The sequence below is a fragment of the Lactuca serriola genome, chromosome 2 (assembly GCF_051521515.1).
Source record: "Lactuca serriola cultivar US96UC23 chromosome 2, Lser_US96UC23_V15, whole genome shotgun sequence".
Taxonomy (NCBI): domain Eukaryota; kingdom Viridiplantae; phylum Streptophyta; class Magnoliopsida; order Asterales; family Asteraceae; genus Lactuca; species Lactuca serriola.
The window spans coordinates 28,884,392-28,907,659 of record NC_136409.1 but is presented as its reverse complement, the minus strand read 5'-3'; the positions used below and the strand labels follow the sequence as shown (position 1 = coordinate 28,907,659).

The following is a 23,268-nucleotide window of genomic DNA, read 5'->3' as shown; positions in this document are numbered from 1 at the left end:
ATCACACACTTCGTTCTTTCTTAAGACTCTTCATTTAACTTTTTAGAAAACTTTTCTTTTTGAAATCTTTTAATCCCTCGATTTGAGTTCAGACACTCCCGGAGGTGTGTTTGAATTCTCAAACCAGGGCTCTGATACCAACTTGTAACGACCCATTTTTCACGTCCAAAAATTTCATTTTTCAAACAATACTTAGTAAAATCATTTGCAAATAAACATTGTCTAATCAGAACATTTCATAAACGTAAACCATATCTGAAAACCAAAACATGTAATCAATCAAAATGTCAGAGTGCAAATCCCAGAATAATCCCATAAATGCGAAAAATAGTGTGTGTATGATGTGACGCTACCGCGCCAGCTCCTTCCCCTTCGACGAAGAGGTACCTGAAACCAAAACTGTAAACTGTAAGCACAAAGCTTAGTGAGTTCCCCCACTATACCACATACCATATAATTACATAACGTACATATATTGTTAGGCATATCTGGGTGCCCGACCTACCCCTTCGGTCCTCTCGATCGGATAATGGCTAGCATATCTGGGTGCTGGCCTCCCCTTCGGTCCTCACGACCGGATACTGACTAGCATATCTGGGTGCTAGTCTCCCCATTTGGTCCTCTCGATCGGATACTGGGGACTAATTCACCCCCCGGCTACTACCACATAACACATATCACATAATCTATCTAGCATGGCTGGGCATGACAACCCCTTCGGCCCTATCGACTGGTAATCTAGGGACTATCTCACCTACTGTCACTAGCACATAGCATCATATCATACTAGCACATAAACATATCAGGCAGTAGCTAACCTAGATGAATATCACGGAGACAATTATCTAATCATACAACTCCTACTGATGGGCCGGCATTGTGGCTGTAGACCCACCTCTACTGGAAGGTAACTCACCTCGTAGTAGCTGCTGATCTGCGTGGGAACTGTCTGCCTACTGCTTCGGAATTCCTCCGGCTGTAATTTCCCACATGTCACACCCCCGAACCAGACGGCAGAAACGTCCGAGGGCTGTTGTGACTCAATTGAATACCATCACAGTGAATATACATGAAACATAACATCATTCATCACCATGCATTGAAATAGTACAACTGGTTGTGTTTACATTTAGTACATTGTTTCATAACATTACATTCCCAAAAAGTAAATTGTTCGATACTGAATAAACAAACAACCAAAACATCACTGAGTACATTTTTCCCTTCGATTTACCTGTTACCTGAGAATACAAGTATTTTGAAAAAAACGTCAACATATGAAATGTTGGTGAGTTCATAAGTAATGTTTGAAATATAATGTTTTGTACTGTTTTGAAAACCACCAGAAAATCTGATATTTTCTGAAAAGAGTATTGTAAAAAAAAAGTGTGAAGATCCGTAAGTATGCTTGTTTGTTTCAAAAAAATATTGTTAGACTTGGTGTAACAGCCCGGATTTCCAGGTATCTTTATTGTTTTTGATTTTGGTGTTTTGAGAGGGGACTCGGCGAGTTGGAGCTCAGACTCGCCGAGTAGGGTCGCGATTCTGGACGCGGGATTCTGGACATAACATCATATCAAACTAGCACATAAACATATCAGGCAGTAGCTAACCTAGATGAATATCACGGAGACAATTATCTAATCATACAACTCCTACTGATGGGCCGACATTGTGGCAATAGACCCACCTCTACTGGAAGGTAACTCACCTCGTAATAGCTGCTGATCTGCGTGGGAACTGTCTGCCTACTGCTTCGGAATTCCTCCGGCTGTAATTTCCCACATGTCACACCCCCGAACCAGACGGCAGAAACGTCCGAGGGCTGTTGTGACTCAATTGAATACCATCACAGTGAATATACATGAAACATAACATCATTCATCACCATGCATTGAAATAGTACAACTGGTTGTGTTTACATTTAGTACATTGTTTCATAACATTACATTCCCAAAAAGTAAATTGTTCGATACTGAATAAACAAACAACCAAAACATCACTAAGTACATTTTTCCCTTCGATTTACCTGTTACCTGAGAATACAAGTATTTTGAAAAAAACGTCAACATATGAAATGTTGGTGAGTTCATAAGTAATGTTTGAAATATAATGTTTTGTATTGTTTTGAAAACCACCAGAAAATCTGATATTTTCTAAAAAGAGTATCGTAAGAAAAAGTGTGAAGATCCATAAGTATGCTTGTTTGTTTCAAAAAAATATTGTTAGACTTGGTGTAACAGCCCGGATTTCCAGGTATCTTTATTGTTTTTGATTTTGGTGTTTTGAGAGGGGACTCGGCGAGTTGGAGCTCAGACTCGTCGAGTAGTGTCGCGATTCTAGACACGGGAGGTCCGAAGGGCCGCACTTGCGGAAAGTGCGGCAAGGGTCACGAGGGGACATGTCGATTTGGTGCTTGCTACAAGTGTGGCAAGGAGGGGCACATCGCTAGGGATTGCTCCAAGGGGTTTATGGTTTGCTTTCATTGCAACCAGACCGGCCATCGGAAGGCCGAGTGCCCTTAGCTTCTTCAGGGATCAGCACCTGCTGCCAGCGCTACTGAGACTCGACCAGTGAAGGCCGAGGCCCCGAGGGCTCGTGGGAGAGCCTTTCAGCTGACTGCAGAGGAGGTCCGCGCTGCGCCCAATGTTGTGGAAGGTATGCTTTATTTCATGTATTTATTTTGATGTTGAGATGTTATGCTTATGTTATGATACGCGTAGGTGCTTTCCTTGTGAACTCTGTACCTGCTTTAGTGTTATTTGACTCGGGTGCGAGTCGGTCTTTTGTATCTTTGGCCTTTAGTCAGCAGATCAGTATTAGTCATGAGCCATTGAGTCTGCCTCTGAGAGTTTCTATAGCTGATGAGAGAGTGATTTGTGCCACGGAGGTTCTCCGGGGATGTGTGCTAGAGATTTTCGGGGTTGAGTTTCCGATTGATTTGATTCCTATTGCGATGGGTGATGTCTGTGTCATTGTGGGCATGGACTGGTTGAGCCATTTCGGCGCGGTTATCGACTGTGAGCGTCAGCTGGTGACCATACGAGACCCTAGTGGGGGAGTTCTTTCAGTGTACGGCGAGGGTACCCGTTCAGGATCAACTTTTTGTTCGGCCGCTAGGGCGAGACAGTGTCTACAGCAGGGCTGTAAGGGTTTTGTGGCGTATGTGATAGATACGCGGGTGGCTTCCGAGAGACCGAGTTCAGTTGAGGAGGTTCCGGTGGTGCGTGAGTTTCCAGATGATTCTCCCAAGGAGTTGCCGGGTGTACCTCCTGTAAGGCAAGTGGAGTTTGGTATTGATTTGGTTCCGGGGGCCGCGCCTATCGCTAAGGTGCCTTATCGTCTTGCACCTCCAGAGATGCAAGAGTTATCATCGCAGCTTCAGGAGTTGCTGGGGAAGGGATTCATTCGGCCGAGCAGCTCGCCGTGGGGAGCACCTATTCTGTTCGTCAAGAAGAAGGATGGTTCACACCGGATGTGCATTGATTACCGGGAGTTGAACAAGCTGACGGTCAAGAACCATTACCCGTTACCGAGGATCGAAGATTTATTCGATCAGTTGCAGGGAGCATCTTGGTTTTCCAAAATCGATTTGAGGTCGGGATATCATCAGGTGAGAGTGCGGGATGAGGACGTCCAGAAGACAGCGTTCAGGACGCGATATGGGCATTATGAGTTTGTGGTGATGCCTTTTGGGCTCACCAAAGCCCCGGCTGTGTTCATGGATCTCATGAACAGGGTATGCAGGCCGATGTTGGATCGATCGGTGATTGTATTTATCGATGATATTCTGGTGTATTCGAGATCTAGAGAGCAGCATGAGGAGCATTTGAGGGAGGTCCTTGGGGTTTTGAGATCGGAGAAGCTTTATGCAAAGTTCTCCAAGTGTGATTTCTGGTTGCGGGAGGTCCAGTTCCTAGGACATCTCATTAACCAGGAAGGGATTCTGGTCGATCCGGCCAAGGTTGAGGCGGTGATGAGTTGGGAGGTGCCGAAGTCACCATCTGAGATCAGGAGCTTCCTTGGGTTGGCAGGGTATTATCGGAGATTTATCAAGGATTTCTCCAAGATCGCAGTGCCGCTCACCAGATTGACCCGGAAGGGTGTCGCATTCTCATGGGGTCCCGAGCAGCAGACCTCCTTTGAGACACTTCGCCAAAGGTTGTGCGAAGCCCCGGTATTAGCCCTCCCGGAAGGGATGGAGGATTTTGTGGTATATTGTGATGCATCGATTTTGGGGCTGGGTGCGGTGTTGATGCAGAGGGGTCATGTGATAGCATATGAATCGAGGCATCTGAAGCCTCATGAGACGAGATATCCCACACATGATCTAGAGTTGGGGGCAGTAGTGTTCACTCTCAAGATTTGGCGTCACTACTTGTATGGGGTTCGATGTACGATATACACGGACCATAAGAGTTTGAAGTACCTGATGGATCAGCCCAACCTAAATATGCGTCAGAGGAGGTGGTTGGATGTGGTCAAGGATTATGATTGTGAGATCCTGTACCACCCAGGCAAGGCTAATGTGGTAGCCGATGCGTTGAGCCGCAGGGCGGAGAGCACTCCACTACAAGATATATGTTTGATTGACCTGATAGCTCCGGTATTGGATGCCATTCGTGGGGCACAGGCCGAGGCTGTGCGACCGGAGATGCAGAAGAGGGAACAGGTCGTTGGTTTGGTTTCAGAGTTCGTTACGGATGGTCGAGGGCTTATGACTTTTCAGGGACGGATTTGGGTACCGTTTGTGGGCGGTACGCGTGCTACTTTGATGGAGGAGGCTCATCGGTCGAAATTTTCGATCCATCCGGGGGCCACGAAGATGTATTTGGATTTGAGGAAAGAGTATTGGTGGCCCTGTATGAAGAGGGACGTAGCCTGGTTTGTTGAGAGGTGTTTGACCTGCCGCAGGGTTAAGGCCGAGCACCAGAGACCGCATGGCAAGTTGCAGCCATTGGAGGTTCCCGAATGGAAGTGGGAACAGATCACTATGGATTTCATCACTAAATTGCCGAGGACTGCCAGAGGAGTTGATGCAATTTGGGTGATTGTGGACAGGTTGACGAAGAGCGCTCACTTCCTTGCCATCAGTGAGAGTTCTTCAGCGGAGAAGTTGGCGAAGATATATGTGAGGGAAGTGGTATCTCGACATGGGGTGCCGATCTCGATTGTTTCGGACCGTGATGTGCGTTTCACTTCCAGATTCTGGAAGAAATTTCATGAGGAGTTGGGTACTAGATTGCATTTTAGTACCGCATATCATCCCCAGACAGACGGCCAGAGCGAGCGGACGATTCAGACGCTTGAGGACATGCTTCGAGCATGTGTGTTAGATTTCGGGGGTAGCTGGGATGCGTATTTACCCTTGGCAGAGTTTTCCTACAACAACAGCCATCATTCGAGCATTGGTATGCCACCCTTTGAGCTGTTGTATGGTAGGAGGTGTCGGACCCCCATTTGTTGGGGAGAGGTTGGGCAGAGAGTGATGGGCAGTACAGAGATCGTGCTTCAGACGACAGAGCAGATTCAGCAGGTCAGACAGAGGTTATTGACCGCCCAGAGCCGACAGAAGAGTTATGCAGACAGACGTCGGTCCAAGCTTGAGTTTCAGGTCGGCGACTTCGTTCACCTGAAGGTCTCTCCTTGGAAAGGAGTGATTCGATTCAGGAAGAGGGGTAAGTTGGGACCCCGGTATATTGGGCCATTTCATGTGGTTGCAAGGGTAGGCCGGGTAACCTATCGTTTGGAGTTGCCAGCAGAGTTGGGACAGATCCATGACACATTTCATGTGTCGCAATCGAGGAAGTGTATAGCCGATGAGTCGGCAGTGGTTCCATTAGAGGATATTCAGGTGGATGCGAGCCTAAATTATGCCGAGAGGCCAGTGGCCATCAGGGATCGGAAGATCAAGGTTCTGAGGAACAAGGAGGTACCTCTGGTGTTGGTTCAGTGGCAACACCGGAAGGGATCGGAGATGACCTGGGAGCCGGAGCGCGAGATGCGGGAGCAGCATCCGGAGCTATTTTCAGAGCGAGACTTCGAGGGCGAAGTCTAGTTCTAGTGGGAGAGAATTGTAACAGCCCGGATTTCCAGGTATCTTTATTGTTTTTGATTTTGGTGTTTTGAGAGGGGACTCGGCGAGTTGGAGCTCAGACTCGCCGAGTAGGGTTGCGATTCTGGATGCGGGATTCGTTTGGACTCGGCGAGTCCAGGATATGGACTCGGCGAGTCCGCGCTGTTTAATGAAACCCTAATTTCTCGGGTTTGGGACCTATTTAAAGGGCCTTATGGCCGTCATTTGTACCCAACAGTCCATAGAGAGAAACCCTAGAGTGCTTTAGCGATTTGAGAGAGAAAGGAAGCATTTCTTGACCTTTGTGTGTTGTTTAGCAAAGAAGAGGGAGGTTCTAGCCAAGAGGAGGCAAAGGAGGTTGCTATTCTGTGGATTTGAAGCTTAGATCTTCGATCTAAAGGTATGATTTCAGCTCATCTTCTGTTTTGTGAAGTATATTTGGTTTTAGGGTTTCTTGTGACCTTTGTTGGGTTGATTTGATGGCCAAATAGTCCCTTGCTAGTGATGAGGCTTTGGATCTGGATCCATAGAGGTCCAGAGAGCCTCATTCATCAAGCTTTATGAAGAGCAATGGAGGTTATGACCTTGAGTAGTGATATTTGTTGATAATCCTTCATATATGGTCATATAGAGGTTGTATGTACACCAAGTTTGGGGCTTTACGTGGTGAATCAGTCTAGGAAGGCCAGATCTATGAATTGATGGAACAGATCTGACCTTAGAAGCGAGTTTGAATGATTGCATGGCATGGACTCGCTGAGTCCGATGAGCAGACTCGGCGAGTAGCCTGAAGATTTCCTTGAGTTCGCTCAGTGAGCGGTCCAGTCGAGTCATAGGTTGACTCAGCGAGTCAGGGTGAGTTAGAGAGGGTTGACAGGTGGACTGAGTCGAGCTGGGACTCGCCGAGTTGTTCTTGAGACTCGGCGAGTTGAGTTGGGGTGGCCCCGTGATTCTTCCAGGTGGAACACGTCGAGTCTGGGGGAGTACTCGACGTGTAGGAAGGGAATCCTAGAAGAGTTGGTGAAAACGTCTATACTCGCCGAGTCACCCTAGTGCACTCGCCGAGTCCGGTCAAAGTTGACCGTTGACCGTTAACCAGAGTTGGCCTGTGTTTGACTTCTTAGGGATAGTCAAACTTAGAAGATAAAAGTGTTAATAAGAGATGTATGATGTTATAGGGAGATTGTAGCTCGGAGGATCGAGCACGAGTGATTCCGGGATTTGATAGCTATCGATATTCACGAGGTGAGTCTTCTCATTATACTGTACTCGGAAGGGTTTGATTGTGTGACCGGAAGGTCGGATATGATATGAGACATATGTGCTAAATGTGATATGTTAATTGTTATATGTGCTATGTATGATATGCTTAATGTGGGCCGGAAGGCATTATGTTATCGGCCGGAAGGCGATTATATTATGGGCCGGAAGGCGTTGTAATGTGGACCGGAAGGTTTACCCAGCAGGGACGGAAGTCCCCTGAGACACATGGACCGGAAGGTCAGGGCCTGGAAAGGCGTATGTGCGTATGTTGTATTTTGGGGAACTCACTAAGCATTTATGCTTACAGTTGTTGTGTATGTGTTTCAGGTACTAGCGAGGACCGTGGGAAGGCGCCGGCGTGATCTGTACACACTGATAGATGATTTATGATCTTGGGATTCATATGATTTGTATTATGACATGATACGTCAGATATTTATGCCTTGTTTTGGATGAAATTACATTTTTTTAGAAATGAAAAATTTGTTTAAAAATTTCCGTTGTACACTTGGTATGCATCTTGTAGGTGTATGACTTGAAAAACCCTAGGAAAACCCGATGTTTTCGTAATACTTTAACTTATGCGTTATACCGTTGTGACGTGTGTATTCGATATTTCCAGGTGACGTTGGATTAATTATGGGTTGTGAGTTGTTATAAACACGCATTAATGAAAACGACTAGTTTACAACTATACAAACGATCCCTTAGGCGTCGTCTGTACTATTCACTTAATCCAATCACCCTAATTTCTCATAGCCCCACAACCGAGGAGGAAAGAGAGCACGAAGCCTTCGATAATTCCATAAGTCGTTCAAGGCTATCGTGAATGCGAAGGGCCCTTTACCCGATCCGTATTGGAGAATTCTTGACTTTACTGGCAGTACCAAAGGACCCTTGGGGCCTAACAGCACAAAAGCCATTGAAAGTCCTTTTACACGGAATTAGGTCATATAAGACCCAACAACATGTAAGCGAGTTTCCTTCGGGCCTAAAGTTCATGTCATTGGGCTAGCTAGGCCCAACAAGCACGATTTGAAACTTTCGGGCCCAAAGATGGTGTATCGACGTCTGGTGAATTCCCACGTGTGTATTGACTTCCCGTAATTTCAGCGTGTGTATTGTAGTATCGTCGCGTATAGGTTTCTGATTCATTATTGATTCGAGACCGAATCAATTCGTTTGGTAACGATTTTGGTGTTGAAGGTGTATTATGTTTCGTCGGTAGCCGTGGTATTAGTATTTTAGCATAATGGTTTTATTGTTTAACACATTAAAATTTTACTTTTTACAGCCCCTTTCTTATGGATAATTTACACTTTTGACCTTTTGTATAAAAGAATTTCCATTTTAGTCCTTAAACCATTTTTCTTGACACTTTAGTATCAAAACTTGTTGAAAAGATATTTTTCAGCTCAAATTTGTTTGGAAAACAATTTTAGTCCCTCAAAATGAAGTTTTCTCGGCTGAAACCTCATTTTTCGCAACTTTTACACTTTTGGCCCAAAATAGAAAATTTTTGCATTTTTGGTCCTTTTTAAATATGAAAAGGATTTTTAACCCTTGAAATGGACTTGGAGCACTAGTATTACTCTGTTTTACAAAAAAGTACGGTTTCAGTCCTTCAAATTTGAAAATCTCGCATATTGGGCTTTAGTGGGCCGAAAAATTCATTTTTGGCCCATTATGCTTGAAATTTTACATTTTAATCCTCCAAGAGACTATATTTTCAGAAAATACTTTGTTAAAACTGTTTGGTCCCATTTCAACCATCAGAATTCATATTTTGTCATTTTGAGCCCTAAAATTTTATGTTTTTAACATTTTGAGCCCAAAAATGGGTTTTTAGCCCAAAAATGTTCATATTAACCAATTTAGTTATTTTCTAGAAATGATTTGTGTGTAATAATATGTTTTATAATTGTTTCATACATCCTAATGTAAATCTCAGTTTTAAGGACTTTTTGACTAGATCCAACACCACAATCTCATAAAAACATGAATATAAACATAGAAATCACACAAAGCATACATATACCCATAGATCTAAACAAATGCTTGTATTCCCCCCCCCCCCACAAAACTCATAAAAACCGAAAAATAAGGGGTATGAAGCTCACCTTTGGGTGTGGTTTCGATTTTGGAGAAGAGATGGAAGAAAATGAGGTGATTTTCGGCCCTAGCAACCTTTCCTTGGAAGATCTCGAGTTTAGGAGCTTCTAAGGTGCAAGATCACAAGATTGAATGAATTTAGAAGAGATTTTTATGAAGTGAAGGGAGTTAGATCATAAGTTAGCCATTAACTTACCTTAGATGATGAATCACTTTATAAAGATCCGTAAACTTCAAGCCAAATTTTCGAGATTTTAGATGGAGAGAGTGGGTGATTCTTGAGTAATTTAGAGAGTGTTTTTGTGAGGTGTGTGTGTGTGTGCTCTCATCCGAAATAAGAAGGGAGGGGAGGAGAGAGAGGTTTGACAAGATTGTTGCATGGAGATATGTGTGTTGCATGGAAATCCTAAGTGCAAAAGTGAGGTGTCATGAAATAAGTCAACTCTTCCTTTCCTTTTGGGCTTGTCTTGGGCCGAGAATGGAGAGGGGAGAGAGAGGATTTTTGGGCTTTTTGCCCCTAAGCCCATATTAGAGTTAGGTTGAATGATTGTTGGCCTTATAAAATATAAGTGTGATTTTTATGCTTTATTACACTAAATTAGGTTAATTATGATCCATAATAGATCATAATATTTAATTTATTTCATTCTAGGCCCAATATGGCCCAAAATGTTGAAATAAATGAAAGTGGGTCCAATTAGAGCCCATTTAAAGGTTCTAAGCCCAAGATAGTCAAATTGGAAGCTTATTGGCCCATTGGGCCCAATAAGGAAGTCCTAGTCCAAAATGGACCTAAACAAGAACTTCTAGGGTTTCCAATTACTTGTTGGCTATTTGAAATGCTTGTATGGTGTATTAGATTGCAAATTTTGTTGTCATAAGGTAAGCATCATACATGCTCTTAAGACTTTGATTCATAATTTTACTAAATTGTTGTAGTTACAAGGCACAAAATTTCTAGTTGTACACCACATAACACTCAATCAAACACTGCTAACTGCCCTTGGGGTAAAATGACCATTTTACCCCAGACCAAATCAAAGTCAAATTCAACTACCTAACTCACTGAGTTGGCTCGCCAACTCGCCGAGTCCCTATCCTTCCCATTTGTCCTCATACCCGACTCTACTCGTCGAGTTAGGCGATGACTCGACGAGTTCTCCTTCTAAACTGATGTCCAATGATCCTTCATCCGACTCACCAAGTTGTATGAACAACTCGTCGAGTTCATCTTCATCCGATGAACACTCTAGACTATGACTCGCCGGGTTGTATGAACAACTCGTCGAGTCTGTTCTTGAGGCAAGAAGATTGCATTGGACTCGCCGAGTCCCTCCATTATTGGGTCTGGCTCCCGACTCACTGAGTCCACCTATGGCGTACTGATCCCACTCGACATAACTCGAAAGGGGGAAAATCAAGGACTCGTGACTCGACTCGCCGAGTCGCATACATGCAATCTCTATACACTCGATTCTGCTTGAATCCGGTGCATCCTATTTATAGATCTGGGTTCCTAGGGCTTGATTAACACATAAAGTTTCCAACTTTATGTGTATATAATCATCAATGGAGGTTTTAAGGCTCAAAACACACTAAAAGGGGTAGCACTAGGGCTTCATGCAATATGGCCCCATAAAGGTATTAGATTCAGGCTTCTGGAACTCAAACATAGCTAGATCTAGTGGCTATTCAACCCATTATGATCCCTACACTACTATCAAGCTTGGAAATGGCTCAAGAATAGCTTTAATGGGGATTCAAGCATATAAATAGAATAAATCCGAATTGTACCTCAATGAACTCTGGATTAGGTCTTAGATCCTTACTCTTCACCTTCTCTTTTGGTCTTTCCTTCCTTCTCTTCTTCAATCTTCAAGGAACAAGCACATAAACACTTCAAAACACAAGGAGAGGGTTAGGGTTTGATATAGGATGCTCTGGGGATGAAGGAGACTGGTTTGGGGCGCATAAGGGCGGTTTAAATAGGGTGCAAACCCTTGAAATTAGGGTTTCTTCCAGACTGGCGGACTCGCCGAGTCTCCAACATAAACGTGCCCAATATCCCATCCTTACTCGGCGAGTCAGGCCCACAACTCGCCGAGTCCAAGGCTAAAAATGTAAAATACTTAGATAAATCATACATACCAGGAACTAGGTGCTACATATAAACCGGGGGAACGGGGGCGGGACTGGGGGCGATGGAGGTAACTAGGGGCGGGACTGGGGGCTATTTAAATGGGGGAGCCAGGGGTGGGACCGGGAGCGGGGCAACAACTGATTTCGGGGGCGAGAGCAGGGCAACTATTTCCACTCCCGTTTGGTCCCGTTGACATCCCTAATACAGATGATGAATGCCATATACAAAAAAATCTAATTGTTTCATTTGATATGACTACCCACAAATTTAAAGTGATAAATCTACCAAAAAGTTTAGCATACCATGTACGTGTTACATAATATGTCTCTAAGGTACGTGACTCTCTTGCTGTGCTTGAATACATCACATACATCGTTCACAATCACAAAGTAAACTCCAAGTTTGTGATGTATGGATTATGGATCATTCTGTTCCTCATATGTTTACAAAATTGTGCACCATTGAGAAAGAATATGATTCAATGAAGGTTCTGGGGTTTTCAAAGAGGGGTGAAGCTATAATGGAAACACAAGATGATTATGAAGAATCAGCTACAGTTGTTGTCTATGAACCCAACTCAAAACGCTTCAATGATACAGGGATTAATGGGGAACATGGTGCATTATTCGTTAGCTTGTATATAGAAATACTACTTCTGCTTGATCAGTTGGATTATAGTGTCTTGTTCTAATATTAACCGAGGATGTTGCTAAGAGATGAGCTAGTATTATGTTTTTAGGCTACATAATTTTGTTTATTTGTTCTTTTTATGATTTCTCATGATAGTGATGATACCTTGCATTTTTATTATTTTTTTGGCTACTTTTCTATCTTTTGGTTTAACCTCATATCATTTAGTATGATTCAATTTAACATTTAAAACTATAAACTGAATGTAAACAACACTAATTAGTTTATATGTTTTTTTTGCCTATGCCAATGGTTGCTTTGTTCCAAAAAAAAGTTTTCATTTGCAGAAGCTATGCTTCATAGGTGATTGCATTTTAAGGAGAGGGAGGTGTATTCTTGTAAATCTAGTTTTACAATGTGTAGAATTCAACAAAGACAATTGCAACTGATGTTTTCATCCTTCGATTAAAAAATCAGTTGTTAAGGTTCTGTCATGGCAACTGATATTCATAAGTGATAGTTTGCATATCGGATACGATACGTTCTTTCAACTTGATTGATTGCAGACTTGGGAAGTTGGTTACTGCTTTTAAACCCAAAAGCATTCATGTTTTGAAATTTTGGATGAATATAGGAATCAAAGGGGGTTGTTCTTCCAAAAATGAAGAGGTGATTTTGGTGAGCTCTATATTCTCTCAAGTTCTTCCAAGTTGTTGATGGTGATTTATGATTCTACTTGAGGCTTCCATACTATTGGGGCTAAGCTCTTAAGGCTAGATGCATCAAGACTTCAATCTTCACCGTAAGGTATGTTATCCTAACTAGATTCTTGTATGGTATATGACAATTGTATGCTAGTTATAGGTTTAATACCTTGGTAACACCATTGCATGTATAATTAGTGAAAACATAGATCCAAGGTATTTAGGGTTGTATGAACACCTTAGGAGTGTTAGAATGCTCAAAACCTAACACTAAAATCCTTAATTTATGAAAGATGTATGGAACATCACTTTCCCTATTTACCCTTTGACTCCAAATCCCAAACCAAGGGCTTGGATCACATAACCAATATTATCAACATCCAACATGGTCTAAGCCCTATTCCCTTGAAGCCTAAGTCCTTTACTTGATCCGTTTCTTTTCCAAAATCTCGAAATAAGAAACTTCTCGAAACAGGATATTATAAGCCAACTCATGAGATAATCGAAACCGATTAGAAATCGACTCGGTTCAAGTCGATTCGAGCACTAGCTCGAGATACTCGTGGATATTATCAAGCCAAGCTCGAAATTTTCGATTACATTATTGAGTTCGAGCCCATGTGTTTTAATAAAATCGAGTTTCGACCTTGATTGTACTCAACTTGCTTCGCCTCAATTACATCCATAGTGTGAAGTTTACCCCAAGATAAATAAATGTAGTAGTTGGTTGTGCTGTGTGCATCAATGATGATTAAAATAGTTTTTACTTAAATCAAATTACCTTATATTGTAAAATATAATTTAAAAGATATATAATATCATTAAGAAATTATTGCCCTTAGTGTTATTTAAAAAATATCATTAATATCAGTAATCAAATTACTTTATAATAAAAATATTTACGAAGTTCAAAACATTGATCTTCAATATGGATCTCATAGATGATTTCGACATGAATTTTCGGACAAAGACGTCTTTTATCATATATGTTTTTAGACTTTTAATTAATTTTAGTTAAATAAAAAACGCTTATATATATATATATATATATATATATATATATATATATATATATATATATATATCCGTATTCTAATAAATGAATAGTTTTAATCTCCTTTTGCCAAGTGTCACTCTAACACAACTCCTCATTAATATTATGCCATGTGTCATGTAGATATATTAGGCAATTCATTTCAAAATTCAAATTTATATTTTCTAATTATATGTTAAATTTGAAGTTATAATAACTCTAAAATTTTGATATATCTCTTAATTAATAATTTATTTAAAATAATTGATTAATAATTATAAATTTTTTATTATAAAGGTTTAATTAATTTTATAACCGTGGTTTCCACGGGTTTTAAACTAATATATATATATATATATATATATATATATATATATATATATATATTAAATTTGATGTGGTGCTAATGTGAACCACTTCCTCCAGACTAAACGACCTATATTAAAAGTCTAACTTCATTTTCATTTTATGTCTTTTCACTCTTGTTATTCCATTTCCTTTCATCATGGTAATTGTTGATTATGTCCTAATCCGATAGAGGGATGTAAATCCAACCATAATGGGTCTGGTTTCTGTGGGTAAAGGTGGCTGCGGAAGACAACTATTGTTGTCGATCGCCCATGTATCATTCATTCTGGTGAGCATGGTGAGACGGAACAACGGTTCGAGTTTGATTCATGTGTTGCTCCTCATGCATCGATCCTCTCTCATAACAAGGAATAAGGGAACGATGTCGGATGATGCTTGCAACCTACTCAAAATTACTTGACAGGTTGTTGATGGTGTAGATGACAAGATTTTTGTCGAAGATTGGTTGATCGATACATTTAAGGAGATTGGATAGACATTTGATATTCGTGCAATACTCATGAACGAAGAGGTCTCCCATGAAAATCGATCGGAGCTTCCGATCAAGTTGAAGGGCTGATGTCCCATAAAAGTTTTTCGAAGCTAAGCCACACATCTTGAGTTGTGGGCTTGTGGCATCTTTCTTTAGAATAGTTTGTAGGATACATCGTGAAATGGAACCATAGAGTCAACTTTGTGCGCATTCCAGTGTGGCAGGTTACGTGTTTGGAGCATCCTACGTGTCATTGGTGTGATAATGATGTCAAAACCAACACAATGCGTGGTGGATAGCTCACACCACACATCGTAGTTGAGATGTTCAAGGCCGAGGAGAAGAGGGACGTAGGTTTTGATGTTGGTTGTAGGATTTGGCAAAGGGACGGTGGTGTGTTTGCAGTGTAGCCAACAATTAGGGTTTTACAGATGGCAATAGCTGAACATGGTTGGAAAAAAGAGAGAGATGATGAAGAAGATTAGAGGGAGTTTAGGTAGGGATTGGGGATTAACACCATGTAATGGTAATTGATATTTCCTCATTCAACTAAATAATTACAATAACAAGGAATAAATACAACACAAACGAGGCCTAAGGCCTGATACACAAATATACACGGGCTTTACAATGATGGGTAACAATGTAACATAGTGAAAGACATTCCTTTACAAAGATGATACTCGTTAAAAAGGCATGTTTATCATATAAATAACATATTTAATGCAACCTTTTTTTGCTGTCAATGCTTTCCATAATGGAAGGATACATCCCGATTTTCGCCTCTACTGATTTGTTTTGAACCCATCAAAATCGCATGAAAATCTTCGATAGCTGTCCATATCGCTACTTTATAGATTCCTAAAGCACCGTCTTTTCAAATCGCAACTAAATCGGCATCAAAAGCGGCCCAAATCACAACACAACTATCTTCTTAAAATAGACTGATAATCGATTTCTGTAAAGCGCAGTCGTTGAATAGATTTCGATAGTACCAATTCATCAGCATCAAAGAATTAAATCAATTAATCATCTTTGAAGTTGAAGCGTTCAAAAACAATCGTTGAAGTTGAAGTGTTCATCATCATCATCGAAGGTATTTATTCCTTTCACACCACATTCTTTTTGGCAATTGCGTCATCTTTTCCATTTATTATATTTTTTCACTGCTATTGTCAGGCAAGAAAATTAAGTTCGATGGCAACGGATGACTCTGGTAACAACGTTGAGACGTTTGGTTTTATTGTTATGGGTGGTAATGATACCCTCTTTGGGACACTAAGTGGCGATACTAAGGAGGTTCTACACAAGTATACTGATGGGTTGCCAATGAAACGTGGAAGAGGAGGGCAATCAGCTTTGAGATTTACTCGTATTCTTAGGGAGAAACGTCACAACTATGTAAGGAAGACAGCAGAGCTTGCAACACAGTTTTATATCAATCCTGCTACTAATCAGCCTAATGTTTCTGGACTTATACTTGCTGGACGCGCTGATTTGATGAATGATCTCCGTCAATCTGATTTGTTTGACCCTCGTCTTCAGGAGAAAATCTTGAATGTTGTTCATGTCTCTTACGGAGGTGAGAATGGTTTCAATCAAGCTATTTATTTGTCCTCTGAGATTCTTGGCAATGTGAAGTTCGTTCAGGACATGCGTTTGATTGAGAAGTATTTTGAGGCGATAAATCAGAATAGAGGAACCGTTGGTATTGATGAAACATTGGAAGCTTTACACATGGGTGCTGTGGAAACACTGCTTGTTTGGGAAAATCTTGAAATTAATCGCTATGTTCTAAGAAACAATGTTTCTGGTGAAATTGTTATAAAGTATTTAAACAAGGGAGAGGAGACTGATGGGAGTAATTTTAGGGATTCAGTCAGCGATGCTGAACTTGTAGTTGAGGAAAAAATGTCTCTGATTGAGTGGTTTCTTAATGAGTACGGAAGATTTGGCTGTAAGATTGAGTTTGTCACAAACAAATCTAATGAGGGGTTGTGTTTTTGTAGAGGTCTTGATGGGGTTGGTGGCATTCTTCGTTAACAGTTTCATATTCATTCATTTGATGAGCTGTCTGATGATGGTGAAAATAATGATATTGAAAATTATGATGATGGGGAAAGTTATGTTACTGAAAATCATGATGATGGGAAAAATTATAATGCTGAATAGCAATCAACTACATGTCAAATGCCCATGCATGGGGGTGAGATCATAAGCCAGAATCAGTTTCAAGCTTCTATCCAACTACTTGTCAGTTCTATTTTTCGTATAAATTGTGTCTGTTTACATGACTTATTACTATTTTAGGCTTTGCATGTTTTTAAAACGTCTAAAAACTTGATATATTTGATATAATTTAGTAATTAATCGATTTATCTTTTTTAATGTATATAAAACTATCATGCCTAGAAAAATGACATGACTTGCCAAAGCTCGCCATGGCTTGAGGCTTGACCTTGCCCCCACGCCACACGTCGCGCCAACCGTAGATATAGTCATACATTGTGGTTGGCGGTAAGGTTATAGTTATGTCTTTGTTTTTCTCTACCATTCACTACCCTTTCCTCAACATAGTACTTTAGTGTTGGTATTTATTATAAATTTGCACCATGGCCGTAGTTTACTCATTACTAAGATGATTTACACAACTAGGAAATTGCATAATTTGAGTAATTCTGAAAGAAAAATACTTGGAAAAATAGCATGTGTAAATTATTATGCCAAATTTCCGAAGGAATTTGTGCGACTTTCGTGACAGAAAGTACAGTCGGTAATACCAACATATTTTCGACAGACTTGTTTATGTGCTTTGTTGATGGAATACTCAAGGAACATATTACAGACATATATCATTTTTGACAAATTCCAACGAAATACTGATAAACCTCATTTTTTATAATTGCCGATAAAATATCGACAGTTCTCATTTGTGACCGGTTTTAGAGCAAAAAAATATTTAACATAAATAGAAGAATACCAAATTTTGTCAATCCAAAAAGAAAAAAGAATTAGATTAAGTATAAAAACTTGTTTACATGTTCAACTACAAATATAGTAAATATGCATTTGAAAATGTACATTACAAAGTAAGGTTTAAGAAAGTATCAAAACCACAAATATAATAAACATAAGTGTTCAACAAGTGTCTAAAACAACAAACACAATAAATTAGAATGAGTTAGGTGGATTGCCATAAATATTACCAAATCGCTTCATAAGTCCATTCATAATGCTTACCGTTGGGCTTGGGTTTTGTTGCATTTCTTCTCAAGCTTTTTGTTCCATTTCAATTTTCCTTTGAAAATCTTCAACTTTGGGTTGCAACTTCGTATAAAAACAAGCATATACAATTAATAAATAAACAATATATAATTGGCAAAACAAGCTACATATTAACCTTTTTTTATCCATTATAACAATATACATTATTTTTAATCATTAATAACAACCAATTTTACCTTTTTACCAATATATGGGATGTATTTATACTTTTTTTTATCCATGATAACAATGTATTATCATTTTTATCTATAATAGCAACATACTGCATAATAGCGAAACAATTTATTTTGATATAAACAATAACAACGTATTTTATATTTTATCCATAACAATAACATACTTTATTTTTTAACCATAACAACAGTATAATACATTCTTTTTACCAATGTAGACAATATAATTGCATTCGTTTACTCAAAATAAAAACATATATTTTTTTCACCAATAAAAACAATATAATTTACTTTTTGTATCAATAATTGGACCACACCTTATTTTTATACATAATAGTAAAATGCCTTATATTTTCTTTATAACAACAACCTACTATAGTCTTTTTACCAATATAGGCAGTATAGATTACTTTTTATCCATAATAGAAGCATACTGCATTTTTATCCATAAAAACAAAACGAAATTATTTTATTAGTATATATATTTAAGTAATTGAGTTGATGATCCTGTGAGAACGATATCATCTACATATAACAGAAGATAGGCAATATCATATCTGTGTCTGTAAACAAACAAAATTGAGTCACTCCTGCTGTGAACAAAACCAACACGAGAAATAAAAGTAGCAAAACGCTGAAACCAAGCATGTGGCACCTGTTTTGAGATCATATAATGATCTCTGTAATAAGCAGACATGATTCGGTATGGAATAATCCCAAAAACCTAGTGGCTGAATAATCCATTCATAATGCTTACCGTTGGGCTTGGGTTTTGTTGCATTTCTTCTCAAGCTTTTTGTTCCATTTCAATTTTCCTTTGAAAATCTTCAACTTTGGGTTGCAACTTCGTATAAAAACAAGCATATACAATTAATAAATAAACAATATATAATTGGCAAAACAAGCTACATATTAACCTTTTTTTATCCATTATAACAATATACATTATTTTTAATCATTAATAACAACCAATTTTACCTTTTTACCAATATATGGGATGTATTTATACTTTTTTTTATCCACGATAACAATGTATTATCATTTTTATCTATAATAGCAACATACTGCATAATAGCGAAACAATTTATTTTGATATAAACAATAACAACGTATTTTATATTTTATCCATAACAATAACATACTTTATTTTTTAACCATAACAACAGTATAATACATTCTTTTTACCAATGTAGACAATATAATTGCATTCGTTTACTCAAAATAAAAACATATATTTTTTTCACCAATAAAAACAATATAATTTACTTTTTGTATCAATAATTGGACCACACCTTATTTTTATACATAATAGTAAAATGCCTTATATTTTCTTTATAACAACAACCTACTATAGTCTTTTTACCAATATAGGCAATATAGATTACTTTTTATCCATAATAGAAGCATACTGCATTTTTATCCATAAAAACAAAACGAAATTATTTTATTAGTATATATATTTAAGTAATTGAGTTGATGATCCTGTGAGAACGATATCATCTACATATAACAGAAGATAGGCAATATCATATCTGTGTCTGTAAACAAACAAAATTGAGTCACTCCTGCTGTGAACAAAACCAACACGAGAAATAAAAGTAGCAAAACGCTGAAACCAAGCATGTGGCACCTGTTTTGAGATCATATAATGATCTCTGTAATAAGCAGACATGATTCGGTATGGAATAATCCCAAAAACCTAGTGGCTGAAGCATGTAAACAGTCTCTTGAAGATATCAGTGAAGGAAAGCATTCTTGACATCTGGTTGGCGAATAGGCCAGTGATGAGTGACTGCAATGCTGAGAACAGTATGAATGGTGGCTGGTTTGACCACCATAGGGCTAAAAGTCTCATCACAATCAATACTAGGTCGTTGACTTCTGCCATTTGCAACAAGGCGCACTTTATAGAGAGCAAGTGAACCATGTGCATTCATTTTCTTTTTAAATAGCCAAATACAATTAATAACATTAGCATCGGGGGGCGAGGAACAAGCACCCAAGTCGTATTCGAAATAAGAGCAAAATATTTTTCTTTCATCGCATTTAGCCAATTAGGATTTTAAATGCGTGTTAGTTTCAGGAATAGGAAAGGTAGAATCAACATGAAGATTAAGTTTCTGAACAGGTTTGACAATGCCATGTTTTGCACAGGTAAGCATAGGATGATGGGATTGAGGGGGAGGAGGATTGGTGATGGGAGGATGAGTATTATTAGGAGAAGTAGGGTCAGATTGAGTATCAGAGGATGAATTGACAGTGGAAGAAGAGCCATTGGTCAAGCCGTCAATGGTATGAGAAGGATTGTCGAGTGAGACAACATCATAATTAGTAGGAGTAGGAGAGAGAGTAGGCATTGGTAGAGGAACATGTTCAAGAAACGAATAAGATGGAGGTGAATTTGGTGTCAATGACCCGAATGGAAAAACGGTTTCATCAAATACGACATGACGCGATATTTTGATTTTTTTAGTGTGGATATTGAGACAACGATAACCTTTATGATTGGTAGGGTATCCAAGAAAAATACATACAATGGATCGGGGGGGGGGGGAGTTTGTGAGGGGCAATAATATTGGGAAAGCATAGACAACCAAACACTCGTAAATGAGAATAGGAAGGTGGTTGTTTGAAGAGTTTATGAAATAGAGTATCGTTTTTTAGAGTGGTGGTGGGAAGAATCTTTAAAAGATGAGTGGTCATGTGAAGGGCTTCAACCCAATAAGTGGGAGGGATGTGAGCATGGAATAAAAGGGTACGAACAACATTATTAATAGTACGAAGCATGCGTTCAGATTTTCCGTTTTGTTGGGATGTGTGAGGGCATGAGAAACGCATTTGAATTCCACGAGTGGCAAAAAATGAGTGAAAGTTATAATTTTCTTACTCTCCCCATTGTCACATTGAAAAGATTTAATGTCTCTTTGAAATTGATTTTTAACATAACCAGTAAAATGCAAGAATTTAGAGAATAAATTAGATTTAGTATGTAAAGGATACACCCACAAAAATTGAGAATAATTGTCTAGAAAGATAACATAGTATCTAATGCCACTAACACTAGTAACAGGAGAGGTCCAAACATCAGAATGAACAATTTCAAATGGAAAAGTAGAAACATAATTGGATAAACTAAATGACAACTTCACATGTTTGCCCATTTGAGAAGCATGACACAAAGGAAGTTTATTACTAGAACATGGAATAAAGCGATTATTAGCTAATAACTTGAAAACTTGATGATCGGGATGACCAAGAAGTTCATGCCACAGAGACGAAGCCACATAAATAAGAGCTTGAGGTGTAGGATAGGTGATTGGATAAAGATCACCAAGACTGTCACACCAGATGAGAATTTGTTTGGTCTGAAAATCAAACTAAACGAGTCAAATTCAATAGAGCAAGAGTTATCAGTAACAAAACGACGAACGGAAATGAGATTTTTAATAATTTGAGGGGTTATTAAAATATTTTTAAGATGAAGTGGGCGATAAGGATTGAGATATGGAATGGTGGTATGTCCAACATTAGTTACGGGTATTAAAGATCCGTCACTAACTAAAACAGAAGAAGAAAATTTGCTTTTATCTAAAACAATATTGAGTATACATGCATCCCCGTGAAGATGAGATGTTGCACCGGTGTCCATATACCATCCCCCGTGACCCGGATCATTCATCGTCATCATATTGAACATTAGTGGAAGAGTGGTTACTTGATTAGAGGTGTTGTTGGGCCAAGAATTCTGAGGAAAATATTGTTGGACATTTAATGCTTGTGGAGGTGGGCTGGTAGAAGGAGGCCCAAAAATTGGTGAGATCCTTGGTTATGGGCTGCAACAAAAAATGGTCCACGAAGTTATTGCTGTTGCGTTGGAGTAGGGAGAAGGACCACTTGACTGGTGGGCTGGTACTAGCCATAAACCCAGTCATTTAAATCTTGGTTTGACAAATGTTAAGGTCGCATATGAGGATTCTGCTGATTGCGCCTACCTCCAAAACGACCGCCTCCTCTGCCACGATTATGACGACCACCGCCCCTGCCCCCTCGGAAATTGTTATTGTTGCGATTGGAGGGATGAGACACGGTAGGAGCAACATCCTCGGTGGCGAGAACAGAAGGAGAAGACGCATGATCGACGTGAGTAGAGTTTCTTTCTCGATTCTGATCTTGAGCCATGGTGGACTCTTCCAGCAAGAGCATGAACTGAGTATCCCAAAAGGTAGGCAAAGGATCTTTGTGACGGATTGTGGTCTTAATGTATTGAAATTTAGGAGATAACCCATTTAGGGTGTAAGCAACTAGGTTATTTTCAGGAACGGTAACACCTATGTTGTCAAGTTGATTAGCTATGGATTTGATTTGGTTGCAATAATCAACAATAGATGAATCACCAATAGATACATGACGTATATCATTATCAAGTTGAATAATTTTGGACTCCTTGTTGTCACGAAAAACTTTTTCTATAGTGTTCCAAACTTGATATGCAGTAGCTTTCTTTTTGAAGGTAGTGTGAAGAAGAGATAGAGAAAGACTATTACCATAAATCCATGACTTGACGATGGAATCAACCCAATTCCATTAAGTTTCATTGTAACATCCAGATTTTTAGAGTTATTATGGTGTAGGTTAATCTTGTAATTAAAGGAGAGCCTCGAAGAGTTTAGGATCCAACTCGCCGAGTCGAGTCGGGCTTCTCACGCGGATTTAATGAGTGGACTCGACAAGTCAGAGGAGGGACTCGCCGAGTAGGTGCTGGGCAAAGAAACCCTAATTTCTCGGGTTTGGGACCTATTTAAAGGTCCTTATGGCCTTCATTTGCGGCCATTACACCCTGAGAAACCCTAGAGAGCAGAGAGAAAGCATGTGGTGCAAAAGGAGGGCTAATTCATCATCTTTTGGTGTGTCTTAGCAAAGGGAAGGATGAATTTCGAGCTAGGATGTCTTGTGGGACTCAAATCTTCCATCGTTTCATTCAGAGCTGCTGTGAGAGGTAAGGATTCATGTC

The 23,268-nt window shown here is 39.5% G+C and overlaps 1 protein-coding gene and 1 pseudogene across 1 annotated transcript; one reads left to right on the top strand and one right to left on the bottom strand.

The window, feature by feature from the left end:
• The first annotated feature begins 12,009 nt into the window (after nucleotides 1-12,009).
• Nucleotides 12,010-17,126, top strand: LOC145089114 (eukaryotic peptide chain release factor subunit 1-3 pseudogene; annotated as a pseudogene).
• A 5,085-nt stretch (nucleotides 17,127-22,211) lies between these two features.
• LOC145089112 (uncharacterized) lies at nucleotides 22,212-22,852 on the bottom strand. Its single transcript, XM_079027602.1, has 2 exons — nucleotides 22,802-22,852; nucleotides 22,212-22,757 (listed from the first exon to the last, which is right to left on the bottom strand). Exons 1-2 carry the CDS (start codon nucleotides 22,850-22,852, stop codon nucleotides 22,212-22,214), a joined length of 597 nt encoding a protein of 198 aa, XP_078883728.1.
• Between the last annotated feature and the right edge of the window lie 416 nt (nucleotides 22,853-23,268).

Coding starts and splice junctions, on each gene's coding strand:
- LOC145089112 (XM_079027602.1), bottom strand. CDS start 22,852: ATGAAACTTAATGGAATTGGGTTGATTCCATCGTCAAGTCATGGATTT. Junction 22,758..22,801: donor CGTCAAGTCATGGATTTATG/GTAATAGTCTTT, acceptor ACCTTCAAAAAG/AAAGCTACTGCATATCAAGT.